This window comes from Mytilus californianus, unplaced genomic scaffold (assembly GCF_021869535.1).
Source record: "Mytilus californianus isolate M0D057914Y unplaced genomic scaffold, xbMytCali1.0.p SCAF_7, whole genome shotgun sequence".
Classification (NCBI taxonomy): domain Eukaryota; kingdom Metazoa; phylum Mollusca; class Bivalvia; order Mytilida; family Mytilidae; genus Mytilus; species Mytilus californianus.
In genome coordinates, this window is record NW_026262723.1 from 47,188,488 (window position 1) to 47,212,876 (window position 24,389).

Here is a 24,389-nt window from a genome sequence, read left to right on the forward strand (position 1 = left end):
AAACACATACTATTATTGTAGACGAAACGCGCGTCTGGCGTACATTTTTTTATACTGGTATCTATTTATGGTGAGTTTATAATTTATTGTTATACAAATCATACAGATTTGCGAAACAATTATAATTAACAACAAGCTACAGGCTACACACCGTACTGGACAAAATATCAACTTTTAAGGGTTTGTCTAGACACACTGAATGGTTATCATTAACCTTTATTGAAACGATATATCTTTTTGTGTATACAATTTAATATGAATACTAATATAATTGTCATCATTTTGACTATCATATGTGCTTATTTCAGGACTGTCGGCTACAGGCTTTACCACCTTAAGAGATACGTTTGCTTCAAAGTTAAGTTACAGTAAATGAACGCCGCATAGGCTAGCGGACGCCGGAAAATATTGATCACGATTTACAATGTGGCGGCCATGGGAATACACAGTTGCAATAATAAATTTTCAAAGACAACGAACGACAAAACGTGTGAAAACTGTCAGATATGTTAATAAATAGTTTGTAGAAGATATTTAAAGATGATGAAAGTGTGGAATCGAACAGGCGAAGAGGATGTATAGTTTCGGTGATAGAACTTGGCTTTTTCGCCGATCAGTTAAAAGAAAGTATGTTTTTAAAGGTAGCCCTGTTAGTTTTTCTCTTAACTGTGAATAAGACAAACCATGTAGTCTTGGTAGCATTGTTATATCCATTGTAAAAACTATCCTTATCAAACATTTGTTTCCACCGAAAAATAACATACACATAAGCTTGATACTAACTTATTGAAGGGGATACAATATCAAATATAAGCGCTAGATTTATAAGAGTAAATAAATGATACTTTAAAAACTTATTTCTACATTTTTGTAATAGTGTTTTCTATCACTTTTGCAGTTTTTGTGGAATTTTTTGTGACTTAGAATAGACAATTTCTTCAATAGATACATATGTATATTGTTAAATAATTCAGTCTTTAGTTTTCTATGCTGTGTTTTGAGGATTTTGTTTTGCCGTCGGTTTCACCATGGCGTTGTCAGTTTGTCTTCGACTTATGAGTGTTGAATGTTCCTTTGGTATCTCCCGAATATTTTTTCGATATGGTTAATTAAAAACAATTTCCATATCAAAAGAATGCGACCCGTCAATAAGATTAGGTGTTTGATCGATTTGCAGAATAAAATATTATCAACAGAAGCATATATAAGAACAGATGCGGCATCTAAGGGTCGGACCACTTTTGTTAGGACTGCCTTTGTAAAATAACAGTATAAATGTACGGAGTGTCTATTCGTCCGGCTATCCGGACGAATAGTTAAAAATCTCTATACGTCCGTCCATCCGTCTGCGGATGCGCAAATCTTCAATATCAATAAAAGTGTCATGTGACGCGGAAAGTGTCCCGGATGAGGTATCGGATAACAAACACGCGTGTGCAATGGACGTTTTGAGAATCGGAGATCGTGATTTATATTTAACGATGTCATAAAGAAAACAAGAGAAAATGTGATTAATTTATACAAATTTCTATAGGAGTGATTCCAGAACAATAGCGTATACATGTTAACTGTGAGGAATAAGCCTGAAATCAAAGTGAAATTGATGATTTACCCCCATTTACCTTATGGAGGCAAAACGCATTCAGAAAAATACTATATCAAACTTGCTTGGATGCATTATTTTTAAGTTATACTACAACGGAGATCTATGAAAATGCACTGATATGCCTGGACTGGGAATATGACACCAGGGTTGGGGTATCCCCCATTTTTTTCTGTTGTATCTAATATTCATTTTTTTTAAATTCTATCGAAAACCCAATCCTACTTTTGGGGACATGTTACACGTGCCTACCCTTTTCTCTAATTTCCTATGAATTAAAAATCGCCGAACAATTTAAATGAAGAATCGTGCATAATCATTTCAGGACCTTAATTTCATCAAACTACACAGAAACAATAAATTCAGGATCTTTTGGAATCATAGATGTCTAATGAAGCTAATAATCATTGGCCCGACTATTTACCTTACAGGAAATTCATAGGCAGAACAACAAAAGAGAGAATCATTTTTGCCCCCCCCCCCCACCCACCCCCCTCCCCAAATTCCTTTAGAATAAAAAAATCTGAATCAAAGGTATAGTTAATTTTTTTATTTGAATGAGTTTTTTTTCATAAAACGATGTTGGACAATATATTTTAAAACTACTCATGCATTATCTATCTCCTTCAAAACACGATGTTATATCTTCAGCATTATATTTTGGCCGGACAAATAGCGAAAAACCGTAAAAATGCTATTTGTCCGGCTTGCCGGATGAATAGACATTTTTGACTATTGGTCCGGCTAGCCGGACGAATAGCCACTGCCATAAATGTAAATACATAAAAAGCAAACAACACGAGAAAAAACAAAATGAAAAAAAAACAAATAAAAAGACGACATCAGCAAACGAATATCCTGGTTGCAACATAAATTCAGTAACTATCTACTTATTTGCATACTTTTCGTTCTTATAAATCCAAAGACTGAGGAGGATATTAGCAAGATAAGCTAAACATATAGATTCATACTAGAATGTTTATTTTCCAGATTTATTTGTTTATGCAGGTATACCTTGCAAAAAATTTATAGAACAAGAATGTGACCATAGTACACGGATGCCCCACTCGCACTATCATTTTTCTATGTTCAGTGGACCGTGAAATTGGCATCAAAACTCTAGTTTGGCATTATTAAATTAATTAAAATCATATCATAGGGAACATGTGTAATAAGTTTCAAGTTGATTGGACTTCAACTTCATCAAAAGCTATATTGACCAAAAACTTTAACCTGAAGCGGGACAGAAGGACGGACGAACGGACGCACAGACCGAAAAACATAATGTCCCTCTACTATTGTAGGCGGGGCATAAAAAGAAAGAGAGAAAATCAAATGAAACAAAAGAAAATGAAAAAATGAAAACAACACGTTACCATGCGTCCAAATCCCTTTTCTGGATTTACCTTCATCAGGAACGTTCGAAGCCGAATATTTGAAAGCCGAGGATGTATAAGAACCTGAACAATTGAAGAGCTATATAACCAAAAGGACCTAAAAATATAGCCAAATCCATCCAAGGTCAACTTTGCCTGAGAGAGTTTAAATCTTAGTTTCTTTCCAATGGTATAGATTGAAGCATTCAATTGTTTTAAATATTTTTTGAATTTAAAATAAAGGATATAAAGGGAGAACAGAAATCGCTAAAAAAATCACAGTTTATAACAGACTTTTTAGTATTATGGAAAATGATCAGTCAAAATGTGTTTTATAAGGATCACCAGTCCTTCACATTTCATTTGATACCTAAATTACCGAAATATATTCTATATAGTATGATATTTACAACTATGCGTAGGAACCAGTTTGTTTTAAATATGTACTACTGTCCAGTATGTTCTTTTTGACCGGGCCCGATTTGGTGGTATCACATCTTACAAAGTCCATCCTAGTTATTTTTGCAAAGAACTCCGCTCAAGCCGGTGCTATAGCGTCCGTCTTAAACTTAAAGTGAGGTGAGAGTATTTTTTGCTCCGTGTTAATGAAGGCGTCATTATGACTTTGAGATGAAGAACAGCAATAACAGCGCCGTTCCTTTGCTTTTTGTGTGTTTTTAATGTGCATGTACTGATTTTGTGTCATGGATGGATACCCCATATCCTATGTTTTTCTGCCTCACCTACGATAGTAGAGGGGCATTATGTTTTTCAGTCTGTTCGTCCGTTCGTTCGTTCATCCGTCCGTCCGTCCGTTCGTCCCGCTTCAAGTTAAAGTTTTTGGTCAAGGTATTTTTGATGAAGTTGAAGTCCAATCAACTTGAAACTTAGTACACATGTTCCATATGATATGATCTTTCTAATTTTAATGCCAAATTAGAGTGTTGACCCCAATTTCACGGTCCACTGAACATACTGGGGCATCCGTGTACTATGGACACATTCTTGTTCTATAATATCATCCCCAACACAAGACTCCCCATGCAGGTACAAGTCAAACAACAACTAACATCAAACACGGTTAAATAACCTTGCTACTACAGGAAGCTCGAGATGTTAGTTTGATACTTAGGTTTGGGGATAAAAAAAAGCCACCCTAACAGGTTTCCTGAAGACCTGTAATAAATGATTGGCAGTATGTAAGCTACAGGCCAGTAAGTATTTTGAGTCGCTAGATTGTCGAAAGAAAGATATTTTGTACTGAATTAGTGAGTCGGTAGCCCATTGCTTTTGAAATAATTAATTGTAAATTCTCTTTTGAACTGTTTATCAATAATAATTTTCCACCAATGCACCAGCTATGCTTTATATCAATAAATAATAAAAATATAATTCTTTTTCAAAACGGGTTTTCTAAAATATATTGATTTAACCTTTTCTACCTGAGTAAATCTTGAAGTCATTATTTTATTTTTAAATATCTAAACATCACCTTTTATTTGTGAAGAAATTATTTTTTATCCGGTTTGAGTTGTCTTCCTGCTTTGCGACCATCTCCCCTACTTCCCTATTGTAAACGATACTGGTGCGTGATGAGGCTGTATCTTATGACGATACTTGGTCAATATGCAGGTAAGCCTCAATGTTGAGATTAGTCTAATGATCACAAAACAAATGTATGCAAATATATACTCCTTATAGATACCACCTTAAGTTAACTTGCCACTGAATGAGTTGGTAACATGATGAGAGTTGGAATTAATTATTGTTGTACACCCAGTAGCAAATATTTGAAGCTTGTATCAGACTGCTTACTTAAATACTGAGTTTATATAACACATGTATTATGTGATACAGGAAGTTCTTTATATAAAGAAAAGATAATTCATCTACAAAAATATATTAGTATAAATTGTGCGGTTACGCTTGGAATGGAATCTGTATCAGTACACACAGAAATGGGAATTTGATATGTATCTTCTCCACAAGGCTAAAGTAAAATCCAAATGTTTTTTGTTTGATTATTATCTATATGTGTTTTGTAAGTTTTTTCAAAACGTCTACAGAAGAAAATCATCCAACACTATAACATCTTTCAAATACTCGAAGTAAATTTTTTTTTTAAATGTAATAAGATTTTGGCCCACCCCTCATCTGGTCGAAATAAACCATCATCAAAAGTCTTAAGTTTTGCGGCTACGGCTAGAGAACGAATGTCACTACCGCCAGTTTCGAACCTGTACCTCTTTGAGCATACCAAATTTACAAAAATAAGGTTTACAAACAATGTATTTATCATGTTGCTGTGTTCCATTCTACGGAAGTTTAGCTCTATTCAATGGAGTAATAATTCGTCTGTTTGTTGCTGTTTACTTTCTTGTTTTTTGTTTTGTTTTTAGTAAAAATAAGAAGATATGATATGATTGCCAATGAGACAACTGTCTAACAGAAGTCAAATGACGAAGATATAAGCAGATATAAGCAACTATCGGCCTTTAACAATGAGTAAAACCGTAAGATATAAAATGCCCCGACATTACAAAAAGGTAAAACAATTTAAACGAGAAAACCAACGACATTTTTTATGTACAAAACATAGCTATGCGTTCAATACTCATCTTTACAGTAAAAAACAATTTAATAGCAAAATCAGTACACTGATTTTTAATCAATGCCTGAAATATACTAAGAACTGCGAAAATAACTCAATAGGTATCCCTGTACAGTTATAAACACTAAAGGTCCTACATCATGTCAATACTTATCTTTTGGTATTGCACAAGGGAATGTACTTTTCTGACTATTAATGACGTCTTCACAATAAATCCATTTGATGTTGGATTTGCATTGATTGATATTCAAGTCTAAGGTACATGATTTTTATAAGCCCGTTTATGATATACCTTTGTCCGTCCGTCTGCCCGTCCGTCGTCAACATGTCGGACAATAACTCAAAAATGCTTTAACCAATTTTTATGAAACTTTGGTGAATTGTTTATTTCTATCAAAATAAGCTCCCTTTAGTGTCTTTTAAAATTTCTGATATGACGTTGAGGAGTTATGGAACTTTACTCGTTGAAAAGGCGACTGGCGTATCATGCACTCATGGCGCAGCTCATTATTATTTTATTAGTTGTTATTGGCTTTATTATCTTTCAATACATGCGAATACTCTCAGATCTGTACTTTGTGTCTTAAGTGTTTTTGTTACCGGTAATTGTGTTGTGCTTTGTTCCGATTTGACGAGACAAGCCATTTTCAACTGATGTTTATAGTTTGTTCTTTTTTTGTGCTGAACATAACGACACATTCCAAGGTTAGGGGGAAGATTGGGGGCCCGCAAGGTTTAACCCTACCACATTATGTATGGGCTTGTCCAAAACCAGGAGTCTGAAAATCAGTGGTTGTCGTTTGTTGTTGTATATCATATTTGTAATTCGTTTATTATTTTGTACATAAATCAGGCCGTTAGTTTTCTCATTTGAATTGTTTTACATTGAAAATTTTGTCATTTCGGGTTCTTTTATAGCTTTTATATCTTTACTAGTATTGGTTTTGCTCATTTTAAAAGGACGTACAGTGACCTATAGTTGCTAACTTCTACGTTATTTGGTCTCAGGTGGAGAGTTTTCCAAAATCCTTGTATACAAATTCTTGGTAATATAATCGTTCAATATTGTTATAAAGACCAGAAGAGCCAATCAAGTTAGTAAGTAAGATATGCGTAGCGCTCCAGGTCCTCCAACATTTTACAGAAACAAAATTCTATCTGCACTGCCGGTCACACTGTGTTTGTTGTCTCCCTTTTCATATCTTTGTATTGTTAGTTTATTATTGTTCCCCGATAACAAAAATGATAATTTGAACTTTGGTGGATAGTTATCTCATTGTCAATCATACCATATCTCCTTATTTTTATAATAATCATTTGAACACTGTAGTTATACTTGTAACCACTCTGCTCCTTTAGGGCATCATAATATTGTTTTGTATTGTACTGAGCTCCCCTCCCTGAAACAAGGACAAAAAACAAATAAAAACAATACAAACAAAACACGAATGGTCGGTGCCTTATCAAAAAAAAAAAAGAAAATTGAAATTTGGTAAATGTTGCATTAGTGTGTAACTGAAAGATTAATTTATGCATTGCCATTTCTTTACGTTCAATGTTAAAAAAAAATGAAAACAACACTTAATATATTTCCTGTGTCCGAACCACTTTTAGTAAGGATTTAGTTTAAACAGTAGTTATTATTGAAAATTATAACATTGTCGATATAATAGTATAATATATATAGTAGTCAAATATGGAATTCGGAAACAAGTTTGAACCACTTTTTAAAAATCCGTCTCCCGAGTTACCTTCATTAGAAACGCTCAAAGCCGATTATTTGAAAGCCAAGGATGCCGGTACAAAAACCGAAACAGCTGAAGAGCTATATACCCACGTCCTTTCTGTTCTATTATTTGAGTTTTAAAATAATAGCCAAATCCATTTAAGGTCAATTTTGACAATAAACATTGACACATAGAGGACAATACACAATCATTACAAATCAAAATCAACGAGTTTATCTGATAAACACTGTATTATACTTCATGTCAAAATGCCAGATTTTGATTGGTTAATACGAAGGAGACAATTTACTCTATCCTATGATAAATACTCTATTACCCTTCACGGAGACGCTTGATGCCACAGCTGTCTTATGTGGAACTCTGATATTACTTTATGTTGTTTTATTATTACTTGATGATATTTTGTCTTTACTTGATATGGTTTTGACATTACATAATGATGTTTTGATATAACTCAATATGGAATAGTCATTACTTAATGATATTTCGATATTACACGATATGGTTTCGTATTGACTTGATATAGTTTTGTCATTACTCAATATGGTTTTGTCATTACTCGATGTGGTTTCACCATTATTTAATGTGGTTGTGTCATTAGTCAATGTGATTTTAACATTACTTGATGTGAATGTGACTTAACGTTATGTATTTGTTAGTTGTTTCATTACATAATGTGGCTTTGTTATTTCGTAATGATGATTTGCCTATTCTTTATATAGTTTTAACATTACGCAATGATGTTTCAAAATTTGACGATTTTACACTACATGATGTGTTTGTTTCATTATTTGATGTGGTCCTGTCATTCTTTGGTGTGGTTATTCCATTACTTGATGAGGTAAAACCACGTGACCAATTCGGAAAAAAATATGTTCTATTTTTAAACAGATTTCAATATATCGTTTGTTTAATGTGCTGTATCGCTATCCATTGAGTTAAAGTTCATATTAAAGTTCGAGTGGTTGTTCAGAGTAATTTGGTATTAAAAGGGGGAACGGCAGACAATAATAAGAAAAAAAGTATTAAAAAGTTTACAGTATTTCGGACATAATTGGGATATCCCCAAACCACTTGGTCCTGTTGTTTTTATCCTAATAAATTTGTAAAATATTCCACGGAACCATGTGTCTCGCCTGATATTGCTGCTGTAAGTGTAAAAGCTTCATGTTGATCGGCTGTACATTTATCTATACATTTATCGGTAAAAACAAAATTAAAAAAACAATTTTTTTCTGTAGATGCTTTTTCTTGAAATTGAGGAATAACTCCTATACAAGTTTTAAAACACTTCATGGAGGTTTACAAATTTATCATGTCAAAACAGTTTAATTCGGTTTTATTTAACTAAAACAAAACTGTATGGTTTTCAACAATGAGCAAAACCCATACCCTATAGTAAGCTATAAAAGGTCCCGAAATGAAAAATGTAACTAGAAACCTAACGATCTATAGATAGATACATATATACTTTATTCTCTAAAAACTAAATACAAGTTTACAGAGAAACATACAATATAAATACAGATACAATAGTCGAGGTAAACAAATACAGTATGATATTCTAAAAGTACAAATTTATGATGGCATACATGTTTAGTAACATGTATAATGAAAGGTTAAACTCAATAGAAATAAAAAAAAATGGAGATGGAGACGCCGACGCCACTATCGACGACGAAATATAGGTTTGTTGTGTCTCACTGCCGCTACATTGATGTAGCAGGCTCGACACAAATCAACAGACTTGAACTTTATTGTTAACAAATGAAACACTTCAAATCAACTCACACTAAAGTTACAGGGAAACGGGGGGATGGGGGCTCGGACTAAGCGACAAAGCATCAATACTATAAAATAGAATTCTCCGAATTTTTTTTTAGCGTAAATGATCATTTGAACTTATACGAATATCAATCTTTTATTTGTAATCAATTGAATTCCCTGATCTACCTCGCACTAATTGAAAAATAAACTTTTTGGAATATCTGTTTCACATGTGACGACAGACATGTTCCAGTGGTCGTAACCATAATACCGTCATCTTTTCCTTGAATGTAAACTACCAAATAAAACCAAATCACTGGGTTTGTACTTTCTCGAATAACACGACGGGTGCCTTTCTGGAGCATCCGAGATCACCCCGATGGATTTATATTACCCAGTCATACCGATCTATTGAATCAGCCAAATGAAACTGTTTTGTATGCCACCGCAACTGAAAGTTGGGGGCATATTGTTTTACCCCTGTCCGTCCGTCCGTCCGTCCGTCCGTCCGTCCGTCCGTCCGTCCGTCCGTCCGTCCGTCTGTCCGTCCCATTATGGGTATATAGTTATTCCGCATAACTCCTCCTACAGTTTGAATCCTAGGAAGTTTTCTCTTTACTGTCTTTTTGTACATATATTGAAGGTGTGCATGTGGTCAGGGTTTAATGTTTACTAATATTTGCTTTTTTGGGAGATAGTTGAACTTTGTAATTTTTTGGGAGATAGTTGAACTTTGTAATTTTTTGGGAAATTTACTTGCATAAGAAGAGCGTTTCCAGATAACTCCTCCTACAGTTTGAATGCTAGGAAGTTTTCACTCTGCTGGCTGTTTGTACATATATTGAAGGTGCGCATGTGGTCAGGGTTTTAATTTTTTATCATCTTTTGCTCTTTATGGGAGATAATTGAACTTTTTGTCATTTTTGGGGTATAAGCGGTTGAATGAGTTGAGTGCAGGGGCATCACGTTGTCTAGTTTACATTTTTTTCTCGTGTTGTGCTGTTACACAACTGTAACAGTCCGATGTAAGGTTAAGATTTAGCGCTCACATACATGTTAAACTCCGCCACGTGCACTTTCTTTATGTACCTGCCCCAATTCAGGAGCATGAAGTTCAATTGTTGTCGTTGTATAAATGTGTGTCATTTTTTTTTTGTAGATTCTTTATTTATGAATAAGACCGTTTGTGTTTTCGTTTGATTTTTTTCACATGGTGCATGGTGGCCTTTTGTAGCTGACTATACGGTGTGTTGAAGGCTGTACGGTTGCCTATATATGATTTCTTACATCCACTGCATTTAAACTCTGGTGGATAGTTGTCTCATTGTCAATCACACCACATCTAGCTTTATTTCAACTTCTATGTTGCGTTTTGTATACTGTAACATTGTTTATCTTTTGTACGCATACCCCGGCCGGAGCCCTCTTTTCGGAAGCCCGAGCAAAAGTCCTTGTTCCGCGATAGAAAATTTAATTACGAACTCATATAAGATAGCTCGAATTTCAACTCATAATCTTAATTAATCTAAATGAGACTTAAATTCGAATCTTACTCAAACTCTACCTCAAAAAGTGACTCAAAGTCATTGTTGTAACTAGAACTCTACCTTTAAATGTGACTCAAACTCGAAGTCCAACTCGAAACTCAATGGTAACTAAAACTTTAATTCTAATAATGACTTGAATTCGAAATCGTAGACTAACTCAAAGTTTAACTCAAACAGTAACCCAAACTCTAATTCGATGGATGGCCACACTCATCCAAGGCACATACAACATGGAAATCTATCTAAAAATAGAACAGGGTTTTCCGAATTGGTCACGTGATTTTACCTCATCAAGTAATGGGATAACCACACCAAAGAATGACAGGACCACATCAAATAATGAAACAAACACATCATGTAGTGTAAAAACTTCAAATTTTGAAACATCATTACGTATGGTAAAAACCATATAAAGAATAGGCAAATCATCATTACAAAATAACAAAACCACATCATGTAATGAAACAACTACATAACGTTAAGTCACATTCACATCAAGTAATGTTAAAACCACATTGACTAATGACACAACCACATTAAATAATGGCGAAACCACATCGAGTAATGACAAAACCATATTGAGTAATGACAAAACTATATCAAGTCAATACGAAACCATATCGTGTAATATTGAAATATCATTAAGTAATGACTATTCCATATTGAGTTATATCAAAACATCATAACGTAATGTCAAAACCATATTAAGTAAAGACAAAATATCATCAAGTAATAATAAAACAACATAAAGTAGTATCAAAGTTCCACATAAGACAGCTGTGGCGTTCCATAAAAAGACGTCGTAGTTTATTACTTTGAATTTGAAATTTAAGGTAGATTCACTGTATACCGCCATCTTGGATTGTACAATAGCAGTACACAATCGGTCTAGTTTTTTGCCTAAATCTGCAAATTTTGAGACAGATTTGCAATTTATGTGTAAGACTGTTTATTTGTATAAAGAAAAATAAGTGATTTATTGCTTTATCTAAAATGTTTGAATAAATACCAATATTTGTGTTTATTAGAATCAATTTTTTTATTTGGCCGTTTAAGGGGAGATAACTCTTATAGTAAAATTTTTATACTGGAATGATAATGAAATTTTCATTTTTTTACTTGTAGCAAGAAAACAAGTTCAGTGACACCATTTTTTCTTTTTATTTTCTTAAAGCACATTATAAAACCTATTTTCTCATAATTTATTTCAAAAATCTATCTCAAATGTGTTTTTTTATGAACAATCTATGCAAATTTGGGCACTTTTTCACGACTTGTAGCTTGAAAAATAGCACGGTGACCCATACTTTTTATTATTTTTTTTAAAAATCATAGTAAAATCTTCGTTTGGCAAAGTATAAGAAAATTCTATCTGAGGAAATATATACCGATAATCCACCTTAATAGACAGTAATAACAGAACATTCAGTATAATAAATCAAATAACACATATCTGAGAGGGTGATAGAGCAGATTGTTACCCATCGAAAAGACATTGTCAACCTTGACTTCGCCTCAGTTGAAAATGTTTTCTCGGGGTAAAATGTGCTCTATCACCCTCTCAGCTATGTGTTATTTATATAATATTGCACGGTAAATTTATATAATAGTATGTTAAATCAATATTGCTATAATTTCAATCTATTCCTCTTCACTCGTAACTCTTTCAGAATCAGCTCGCTTAAAATATTCACTCATGTTGTTATAATTTTGTTCTTTTCATTGAAGTTGGCAATGGACAAACTTTGACAGTCGTAATTTTGATCTGACCCGATTCAATCTCATTTCTTTAAATTAACCGTACCTTGTAAAGTTCCATTAATTTCTGCTAAATTTATGATTAAAAGTTACTGTAGAATTTTTCTAACCATCAGAGTATTTGAGGTATAACATAAAATTTGTGAAGGGCTGCTGTTGTAAAATCATGTGTAAGTTTTTCGTGTTTCATGTTTTCTTCATTAACTTTCTGCTGGTATACTTATATTGATAGCACATTGTTTGATAAAACTGTTCGTGACTATGATGCGTGATAGTTATGTTAGTTCCAAATCCGGAAGATCGTCATTTGAATAGTTGTTTTTGTTTGTATTGCATGTTACAATAACGCATTTGTTTTTTTTTCTTCTGTAAAACTTGTGTAAACGGCGGATCTTTAATAATTCTTATGCTCTTTAAAATATAATCACAACTTGTCCAGATTCCGGAACAATTTAGAGCTAGGAGTATGTTATACACATGTCTGATGTCCTGTCACAAAGCTGACCTTAGATGGATTTGGCCATTATTTTTATGTCCTTTTTGGTCATAAAGCTCTTCGACTGTTTCGGTTCTTTACATCATTGGATTAAATGAACGGCTTTGAGCGTTCCTGATGAAGGTAAATCCAGAAAACCATTTTGGTCATAAAGCTCTTCAACAGTTTCGATGCTTTACAACCTTTGCTTTCAAATGTTTGGCTCTGAGCTTTCCTAATGAAGGTAAATCCAGGAAAGCGCTTCGCACGCATGCAATTGTGTTGTTTTCATTTGTTTTTGTCTTGTTATTGTGTGTTTGGTTTTTGTGTCATCTGCATTTATTCAGATAGAGACACTTGTTCATTGCTGATGACTGCACGTTGACCTCTAGATGACATTCCATTTTATTACGCGTTTGTTTGGGTTTTCGTTTTGTCTATTCGAACCATCTGTTTACGCAGAAAAAAAAGGTTATTTTGACTTTTCCCTCTCGGCGGTGAGGATGAGAGGCGTCAGCTTTGCAGGGCTTGATGAACAATTAATGAGCAGTTTTTGGATCACACGACAAATGTTTCGGAAATGTTGCACGTGCTGGGTGTTGGAAGAGCTCACTGAATAAACGGATCCTTTATCCTGTAAATCTCCACATTCGTGTTTGTGAAACTGCTAAGATTGAACACTTATTTCTTTGTTCATATGAAATATTGATTTAGCATTTAATCTATCAGATACCTTTAGGATAAAACGATTGGAAAGTCAGATTCTATTCAGAATTAACAAATGCATGAAAAATGGGACCATTGGCGAACAATTGCGGTAAAAAAAACCTTTTCGATTAAATCATAGCAGATAAAAAATATTGGCGTATGATGAACGGGTAATAACCAACGAAACTAAAGGCATATATATAAGCTTAATTACGAACAGTGGGTAACATTAAAATTATCCCCCTGATTAATTTGCTGAATTTTCATACAATTTAACTATAATGTATTACTCTTGATCTGAACCACGGTTAGCAAATTTAAACAAAGTCGTTTTAAATACAGAAAGTAGATGACTGAAATCTAACATTAATTGCGTTGTTTTGCAAACAGGATTTTGAAAGGGGGCACCAGCAAGGCAACGTTCGGAAAGGAACTTGTTTATACATTCATCATACATGTAGCTCCATTAAGAAGGGGTGGTTGCCCCCTAAATCCTCCTCTGTTTGTTTTGTTTATTTGTATTTAAAGACTTGAAGGCATGATTTTCTTTGTGTATTACTAGTAATAAAACTAACGTCTATCAATCTTTAGGAATATTGACAAACGCCTTAACAACAAGAATGGATACTTCTACTGAAACACCAATGGCAACTTTTACGACTACTGCATCTACAGATCCATCAACGGCGTCAGCAATTACCACGTCTCCACACTCGACATTTAGCACTACGGATGCTACTTCTTATACGACCACTACATCTACCGATCTATCAACGGCTGCAACAATTACAACGTCTTCACACTCGACATTTAGCACCACGGATGCTACAACTTATACGCCTACTACATCTTCTGATTCATCAACGGCGTCAGCAATTACAACGACTCCGCATTCGACATTTAGCACATCGGAAGCTACAACTTATACGACCACTTCATCTACAGATCCATTAACGGCGTCAGCAATTACAATGTCTCCACACTCGACATTTAGCACCACGGATGCTACAACTTTTACGATCACTACATCTACTGATCCATCAACAGCGTCAGCATTTTCAATGACTCCGCATTCGACATTTAGCACCACGGAAACTACTAAAACATCGAGAGAGTCATCAACAATGTTAGCTGATAGTAAAACAACTGAAATAATATCAACAGCAATGGAGACAAGAACGATGAAAATATCTAGTTCGACACCAGAAAGCACAATGTTAACAGAAACAACAATGGAACCGAATAAAACGGGCAGTCCCACTGTAACAGAAAAAACGAACACATCGAATGACGGTAATATAGTACTAGTGTCCCTTTAATAAATTTAGAAATATAGATATGATTTGTAATGTGGAGGAACAGTTAAGGCGAAGTATCCGCAATTGGACGGTATTTCAGATGTTTTTTTTTTATATTTGAATCAATTTAGATTTCGCTAAATTGCATCGAAATGATAAAAAAAAAGATAAATGCATATAATTTTTGTTTATAATCAGATGCAGTACCGGTAACGAGTTCTAAATGTAAACAAGATATAAATTTTAAATCTGAAAAAAAACAACACAATATTATAACGTATATTTTGCTTCAACCAACAAATTGTTGAAATGAACGTGAAGTACCTATTACAATGTAGCCGACACGTACTCGAGGAAAGTTTTGAACGAGAAAATAAGAATCTTTAAAGAGCTACCAAACACATATGGGTCTACACAAAACGGACAAAATTCAGCAAGACAGATATTTCCTGGAAGAGTTGCATTCTTATTCAAAATGAATTTCATTTAACCATAGACAAACAATACAATTACTACATTAAAGGACCATTGTATCATTATGTCTTTGATATAATTTATAATTTGAACATATGCTGTAAGAATTTATCATTTATAATCATGTAATGACAAAAACGCTCGTCAGCTAATGCATACGGTGCACTTTAAAGTCACGAGCATTTCAGTTCCCCAGCAGCTGTACAGACTTCACATTTAAAAGAAAATATAATTCAAAAGGAGATACATGCCTGTCCGATTGCTCAGAAAGGTCTATACAGCAAACCCCAAGTCGGTAACCTAAACACATTGTCATCAAGAACAGAGAAAAATAAATAATCAATAACATGTTTTATATTGAACATTTGTAGAGCATTTGTAGAACATTTGTAGAACACATATTCGAAGAATTGCAGTTTAAAATATTGGCTTCTAACACTTTAACCTTAATATGTTGTAAACACGCTGGATTTGTCATACCATATGCATTCGAAAGATTTGCCAAGACCCCATTATTTCTCAATATTTTCTTCAAATCTTAATTCTCAAATTTTGGTAAAAGCTCTAAAAATTCTTGTTATATCAAATTTTTTTAGTGCAGTCTAATATTCATTTCTTCTCATATTTTATATTTTTAATGAAAAAATCCAGAGACTTCGATTTTTTCACAAAGTTTTAAGATGTTTCGAAAACAAGCAAATAAGCCAGTACAGTTATTGCAACATAATTTATGTGTAATACATCATTTATTGTATATGGTAGGGTCTGAGTGATGAAGCAAAAATGTACCACTTGCCTAATAAGAAATGCTTTGTCTAACACAAATTTGGACATGCCTGTTTCGTAACCGCTCATCATAAATGACATAACTTCAAAGAATTACTTTCGATCGACCTAAATAATCTCGTCTCATATGGATATTCCCTTGATTAATGATAATACATAATACGTTTTATAAATTATACTTCATGATTTAGTTTACTTACAAACTATTTACCTGAGAAAAAAACAGTGCAGAGAAAAAAATCGATTCCAACTGAGATCATTTTTAGAACCAAGTTGATAGGCAAATATCTAATATTTTTTGTTGTACGTGTGTGTGTGTGTTGAATTAATTCTGGTTGATTATCAATTCATTACAGTGATAATAGCTGTGGTTGTTGCTGTGTTACTTATAGTGCTGCTGATTGCAACGATTGGTGGTTTTCTTCTATTTAGGTAAGCATTGCTTTGAATGGGAAGAGACCCATATATATAGATAAGAAGATATGGTATGAGTGCCAATGAGACAACTATCCATCCAAGTCACAATGTGTAAAAAGTAAACAATTATAGGTCAAAGTACGGCCTTCAACACGGAGCCTTGGCTCACACCGAACAGCAGGCTATAAAGGGCCCCCAAAAGACTAGTGTAAAACAATTCAAACAGGAAAACCAACGGTCTAATCTATATAAAACACGAGAAACGAGAAACACCTATGAACCACACCAACAAACGACAACCACTGAACAACAGGCTCCTGACTTAGGACAGGTGCATAAAAATGCAGCGGGTTTAAACGTTTTAACAGGCGCCAACCTTCATCCTAACCTGAAACAGTGGTATAACATTACAACATAAAAAGACACAAAATAAAATATCAATTGAAATGGCTTAACTCGATCAAAAAGACAATACACAAAAACAAGTGAATATACACTGAACGAATAAGTTTGATCTATGACACAATATAAATAAAAAAGATGTTTCAATGTCAAATAGACAACTTTAACCTAGGACAAAGTGGCGTTAAATAAAGTAACGTACACAGGTAAATTTAAATATAATAATTTTGTTGATTGGAGTACAGAAACATTTTTTTACAAAATAAATTTGTTATTCATAGTAGGAGTACAGAAGCGAATTTTTTTTTCGTCGTACTTAATACTTGGTGGTACATATTAAAATAGTAAGACGAGATATAACACAAAATAAGTACACATTGAATAACAGAAATGCATTACAAGTTGTGTCAACAGGTCAAATTAACACGAAAGTACGATTTGAGAGTACTCGCAATTACTGAAAACTAGTTAAAAGCCAAAAACAATTAATAATAAAAATCATGCATCAGAGACTAAAATGAATTAAAACACATCCCAGGCAGGGATTTAGTGTTTTAACGCCATGGACAGTGAAAGAAGACAGGACTTGTGCAATGCCAAAATAAAAGTAACGACAGACAGACAGTAGGATAGTTAGGATTTAACCTTATAATTAATATGTATGATGTTATGTATAGATAAAACAATTTCTAAATAGAAAATAAAACGTGGATGTGTATATATACATCCCAAAAAACCATTCGAAAAGAAATTTAGTTATGTTTTAATTTGTTGATGACAAAATCGATGTTAGTGCCAATGAAAACAATATTCAAAGATCTTATTACAACATTAATAAGATAACCTTTACTAATAAGTTTGTTTAAATGTTCGATAAGTTTACACGGATCACATAGTGATTTCCGCGCTATTAGTACAATATTACAGTAAAATTTAGGATGTGAAATACCATTTTTAATAAGATTTCTACAGGTACAGCCACATTTACTAATCAAATCTTTGTATCTATGAAAGAATTTAGTAAATGTTTTAAGTAACTTATGGTAACGAAATCCCTCACTTAATAATTTACTAGTGATACATTGATCACTTTCGTTAAAATCTATGACATCACTACACACACGGGCATAACGAACGAGCTGGGATATATAAACACCGTATGATGGAGCCAAAGGAACATCGCCGTCCAAAAAAGGAAAATTAACAATAGGGAATGAAAAATCGTCTCTTTTGTCGTAAATTTTTGTATGGAGTTTCCCTTTAGAAATTGAAATGTATAAATCTAGAAAAGTACAACTACTCTGTGCTGTTTATGTTAGATTTATTTAAAGTAAGTTCCGTTGGGTAAATTTCGGTAGTGTATTTAGAGATGTTTAGATTAGATATCAAACGCTAACCACGAAACAAACTATATGTATCGGTTATTTTTCTAGGTTATGATACTTTGTAATTCACGTTGTGTAGGCTGAATAATACTTTTCCCCATGACGGATCTAGGTTTTTGCGCTAGGAGGAACGTGAAAATAAGCCACTGCCAATGGTCCCTAGCAGGTCACTCGGAGGCTCACGACACTTCATTTTCTTTTCAGATCAGCTATTTTTCTTTTTTGTATCCATCTCTGTTGTAACCCATGCCAAGTTCAAAGTTCATCTACTAATGTGGATGTCTGCCTCTAAATACTACAATATCGGAATAATTTTCACACAGAGCAATTTTCTAAGACTCAATCTTTTATTTTGATATATAGTGTCAAAGATTTGAACTAGTAAAGTAACGTTTTGGTGTAATTTGGTGTAACAATTGATCAAATTATCAATGCCTAAAGATGACTCACAACTGCAATTTGCACAATTGTAACAAAATTTGAGTATTCATCCAAAAAATGTACAAGAGGAGCATTTTTATCCAAAACCAAAATTATATGGGAAGTAAAGCTATATATTGCTTTTCGAATTCAAAACAATTATCTTTGGTTAGAGATGTCATTCGGTGCAATATTGTACAAAAACGGATAACATTTGCAATATGCAGTTTAATATTCGAATACCAGTAGACAACCCGCACTTTGGCCCTGCCAACGAAACAAATTAAGGAGCCCTATCTCTTTGGGAATGAAGGTTACCATGGTATGATGTAGGGCGATTGTCCCCCATTTTGTTTCACTCACAGGGTAAAAAGCGGTAAGATGTCAAAGCTTACTGGAATAATTTGAATTTTAAAAAGATTAAATCCCCATATTTAAATAATTTTTTCAACAACTTTTCATATTTTCATAGAATAAAATTGATCCAGTTTATTCCAAAATTGAAAATTTGCACCAAAGGATATCTTTAACGAAAAGAAATAAATTTGTATTTGAATTTTTGTTTTAATTAACAATGTCTTTCTGAAACATTTTTTTATAAACTTGTAAAATTGTCAATTTGCAGTGAAAGGTTATCTTACAGCATTCATAACTTATTTATATGTTTAGGAGTATAGGAGGTTAGGAGAACAAATCGCAATCAGAGAAAAATTCGTACTTACAATACAAATATTTCGGACCTAATTCCTATTTCAAAAAACAACGGCAGAAATTATCTGTTAACCAAGCTCTGTTCTTTATCTCTTAATAAATTACATCAAATTTTGGAGGATTGCAACACAATTCCATATTGCAGTCCTAAGTATGAAATCATCCAAACTATAATTGCATATTGTTATTCTAAACTGTTTCCCAAAATTGATCGCCCTGAAGATCATAAAAAAAACATTTCATTAAAATCAAATATGTCAATAAAGGTTTTGATTTTGTAAATATTGCCGGTATTCTTAACGATCATTCCGTAAAAGAACAAATTCCTGGTTATTTTGAAAATACTGAGCTCCCTCTTATTTGTTATGTTACAAAAAATCGACCCGGAGATATGTGTTTAATTATAGCGAGGTGTGTAAAGATGTTTATATCAGAGACAATACACCTACGTCATGAAATTGCAGTAATTCAAAAAACATTTATGACCCCAGTTCCCATGTTATAACAGGAGACCTTAACATTGTCCAGGACCGAGAGTTGAAATCATTTCTTAGTAAAGGACGAAGATATCGTCCTCCGTCAGTTATCAATTGGAATTAGTGTCGTAACATCATCAACGACTCACTTACTTACTGTGTGAAATGAATAAAACGAGAAAAAGCTGACAAAAATTCCTTAGATTCTTTTTTTAATTCAGTAATGAATATAGTTGATATTCGTATTAAACATTTCAAAGAACATTTCACTCCTAACAACAACCATAATAGCCATATTTATCGTATCAAACATAAGCTAAAAGAACTCGCTAAGGAATTTGTTTTTGTCCCGGCTGATAAGGCCGCCAATAATATATCAGTATTGTTTGACGTAAATTTTATATTGAGGTTCTGCAAAAGGAAATCACGAATTCACCTACATTCCAACTGACTCAATTTTTAGAAAATGACATCTGTAACAAACAAACTTTTAGCTACCTCTTTACAAGCAGAACCGAATAAGATGAAAGTTCCAACTATGTGCTTCCGAAGCTGCACAAAACACCTTACAAATATAGATTTATTTCGTCTTCAAGCCATTGTTCCACAACTAAGCTGTCTATATTCTACTTACTAGTACACTTGGTACAATCAAAAACCTGGTAATAAACTGTTAAAATAATTCCTTTGAAAATATTGGAATTAATAACTTTTGGAGTGTCAAAAATTCGTTGGAAGTACTTGATAAATTGCATGCTCATATTGGTGATTTCGAATTTGTTCAAAGTTTTGATTTTCTACCCTACATACCACTTTGCCCCATATTCTCATTAAGAGAAAATTCACATACCCAATTAAATGGGCATTTCAAAAGTCAGAATGCGAGTATATATGTTCAAACTCTTTTAGATCATTTTTCAGTAACAACAAACAAAAGAACTATGTCAATTGGACCTGCTTTGATACGATAACTGCACTTGAATTTTTACTCGATAACATTTTGTTCGCTGTGGAGAGTCCGTATATCGTCAAGTTATCGGAATTCCAATGAAAGAACATCTGAAACAAAAATTTAATAATACTTTTAGAAATTTGGATGATATATTGGCTCTCAATAATGACGACTTCAGTATGTACACTAAAGAGATTTATCCTGCTGAACTGACTTTAAAAATAAAGCTAATACTAACAATGAACACTGCCCTTTCCTGGAAATTGATATCTACATTTTTAACGGAAAGCTTGGCACCATCCTATGGTGTTTATATATCTCAAATTGTTCGATTCGCTCATGTATGTAACAACGTATTTGATTTTAACGAAAGAAATCTCTGTATTACTGAAAAATTATTACACCAGGGTTTTCGATATCACAAACTTGTCAAAACATTTACTAAATTTTATCATCGGTACAAGGACACCATTCGTAAATATAAATCAAAGTGCAGACATCTTATAGTTCAGGTATTCACATCCCATCTTTTATGGTAATATTCTATACAAAGCACAAAATTTCGTCATTCACCTCAAAAGCTAACCAAAACGTTAAACAGACTTATCCAGAAGGCATATGCGTTACGATACTGTTGTCAGGTCATTAAAGATTGCTTTTTTTTGAATTAATATTGATTCACTCATAGGGTCTTTGCATCGGAAATAAACACATTTATTCTAAAACCAGTTGTTGGCATGATACGGGTTATGTTCTTCTCGTATATTTTATGATAGTATGATACTGAACCCCTAACGGGAGGGATTTATGCTTGATTTTCATATGATGAATACATAATCTTTCAATCAGTTTAATTGAGGTCTTGAGCTGGCATGTCAGTAACTGCTAGTAGTCCTTTGTTAATTTATGTTGATTATTGTCATTTTACTTAGTTTCTTCTGTTACCTATTCTAACATCGGATTCGGACTTCTTTTGCACTGAATTTTATTGCTGTGTGTTTGTTTATTCAACATTGGCTAGAGGTATAGGGGGAGGATTGAGATCTCACAAAACATGTTTAACCCCGCTGCATTTTTGCGCCTGTTCCAAGTCAGGAACATCTGGCCTTTGTTAGTCTTGTATGTTTTTTAAATTTGGTTCATTTATATGTTTCGGAGTTTAGTGTGACGTCCATGAGCAGAACTAGTATATATTATAGTTTAGGGGCCAGCTGAAGACCGCCTCCGGGTGCGGGATTTTCTCGGTGTGTTGAAGACCCATTGGTGGTCTTGGGCTGTTTTCTGCTCTTTGGTCGGGTTGTTGTCTTTTTGACGCATTCTCCGTTTCATTCCCAATCTTATTTGATATTGTAAAAATCCCGGAGTAAGCACGAAAGCTTATACACTGTAAATTTAAGTATTAGCAGATTGAAAGACTTTTCCAAATGAGAAATGATTTAAGATATTAGAAGAGTAAGAGTGGGTTTAGGTGTATAACTTTCATTTGTTTATTATAATAAATCTGCACTGTTAACAAAAAGGGTATTTCAATAATAATATATACATACATGTATATCAATTGGTGTTCAGTTAGGTTTTTATGAATATTCATCACAAACTGGGATTCATAACATTAAAGGAGTTAACACAATGTGCAGGAAGAGGGGTACAGTTAATACCCTAGGGAAAACCGATCACTTGGTGGTATACTTTTGCAGAAAAGTTATAACTGAGACATCTTAACGTGAAATTGCTGTAATCATCTAGAAACAGAGGCCAAGCTTTATTCCCAAGTCTATTGAGTGAATAACAAAGATTGTCAAAGAGCTGTAACCGACACCAAATTGTATAAAAGTGATAAAAAATGTAACATACGTAAAAATACAACAACTGAAAATGTTCCTAACTTGCGACAGAAACAGGAGCAATTTGCCCCTATATTTAATGATCAATTCTTGTTGATGGGTAAAAGTTTTATTCTATGTGTGTATTTATCTTTCTCGTTTATAGATACTTCAAGAAAAAAAGAGCTGAAAGAAAAAAGAAATTTTCTCATGTTGATTTGTATATAAACACGTCATATGTCGAAGATGAGTTTAATTATGAAAAATTTGTGAACGATGCAATAGGTGATCATGACAATTACGATGACTTAAATCTCAGAACGAGTCCACCCGGAAGTGCAGCTACTGAAATTGAGCAGTTGGATTTTAACCCGAGAAGATCTAATGTTTACGACAATTTAAAAAAAGACAAAGAGACAAATCCATATGCTAATACAGGCACAGTTCAACAGGACACTAATCCGTATGCTAATAGTGACGTTACAAAGGACAGAAATATTCCACGCTCTAAATATCCAATGATGTCATCGTTTAAAGATGATACAGTATAGATAACAAATTTATGCATTGTAGGATTTATTTTCATAAAAATATGGGTATTTTGTAAAAACTTAATCCGTCGAAATGTATATAGTTCGTATTCAGTCCGTAGTGATTACCATGTATTTCATTATTTTAAGAATAAAAGAAGATGCAATCATTTTGCCAGCAGACTTATATGCGACAACCTCCTACTATATTCTAAGTTGTTGCAAAAGTTGTGTGCTTTTGCGATTGAAAGACCAAATATACAGTAATTTTTTGACGACATATATTGATTTACTGAACATCAACTTGATGAATATACAAGTTTTGGCTTACACCGCTTAGCATATACAATTAAGATGCAGATTTCGAAATAACATGTAATCACAGGACACATTTATCCTTTTTATAATCAGATATAAAATTGAGAATTGAAATGGGGAATGTGTCAAAGACACAAAAACCCGACCAAATAGCAGAAAACAGCCGAAGGCCACCAATGGGTCTTCAACACACCGAGAAAATCCCGCACCCGGAGGCGGGCTTCAGCTGGCCCCTAAATAAAAATGTGTACTAGTTCAATGAAAGTGGACGTCACACTAAACTCCAAAACATATAAATGAACTAAAATTAAAAACATACAAGACTTACACAGGCGCAAAAATGCGGCGGGGTTTAACATGTTTTGTGAGATCTCAACCCTCCCCTATACTCTAGCCAATATTGAATAAACAAACACACAGCAATATGCACAGTAAAACTCAGTTTAAAAGAAGTCCGAGTCCGATGTCAGAATAGGTAACAAAAGAAACTAAGCAAAATGACAATGAAACATAAATTAACAAAGGACTACTAGCAGTTACTGACATGCCAGCTTCAGACCTCAATTAAACTGATTGAAAGATTATGTCTTCATCATATGAAAATCAAGCACAATCTCTCCCGTTAGGGGTTTAGTATCATACTATCATAAAATATATGAGAAGATCATAACCCGTATCATGCCAACAACTGGTTTTATTATAAATGTGTTTATTTCCGATGCAAAGACCCTATGAGTGAATCAATATTAATACCAAAATATGCCATCTTTAATGACCTGACAACAGTTATGTTTATGTTGCAAT

General features: G+C 33.5%; 1 protein-coding gene across 1 annotated transcript; it reads left to right on the forward strand.

The window, feature by feature from the left end:
• Nucleotides 1–4,511: 4,511 nt before the first annotated feature.
• Nucleotides 4,512–23,445, forward strand: LOC127709134 (uncharacterized). The gene is made up of 4 exons (XM_052214496.1): nucleotides 4,512–4,611; nucleotides 14,185–14,886; nucleotides 16,508–16,583; nucleotides 22,904–23,445. The coding sequence occupies exons 1-4, from the start codon at nucleotides 4,572–4,574 to the stop codon at nucleotides 23,286–23,288; spliced, it is 1,203 nt and encodes a 400-aa protein (XP_052070456.1). The 5' UTR covers nucleotides 4,512–4,571; the 3' UTR covers nucleotides 23,289–23,445.
• The last annotated feature ends 944 nt before the right edge of the window (nucleotides 23,446–24,389 follow it).

Coding starts and splice junctions, on each gene's coding strand:
- LOC127709134 (XM_052214496.1), top strand. CDS start 4,572: ATGAGGCTGTATCTTATGACGATACTTGGTCAATATGCAG. Junction 14,887..16,507: donor AACGAACACATCGAATGACG/GTAATATAGTAC, acceptor AATTCATTACAG/TGATAATAGCTGTGGTTGTT. Junction 16,584..22,903: donor GGTGGTTTTCTTCTATTTAG/GTAAGCATTGCT, acceptor TCTCGTTTATAG/ATACTTCAAGAAAAAAAGAG.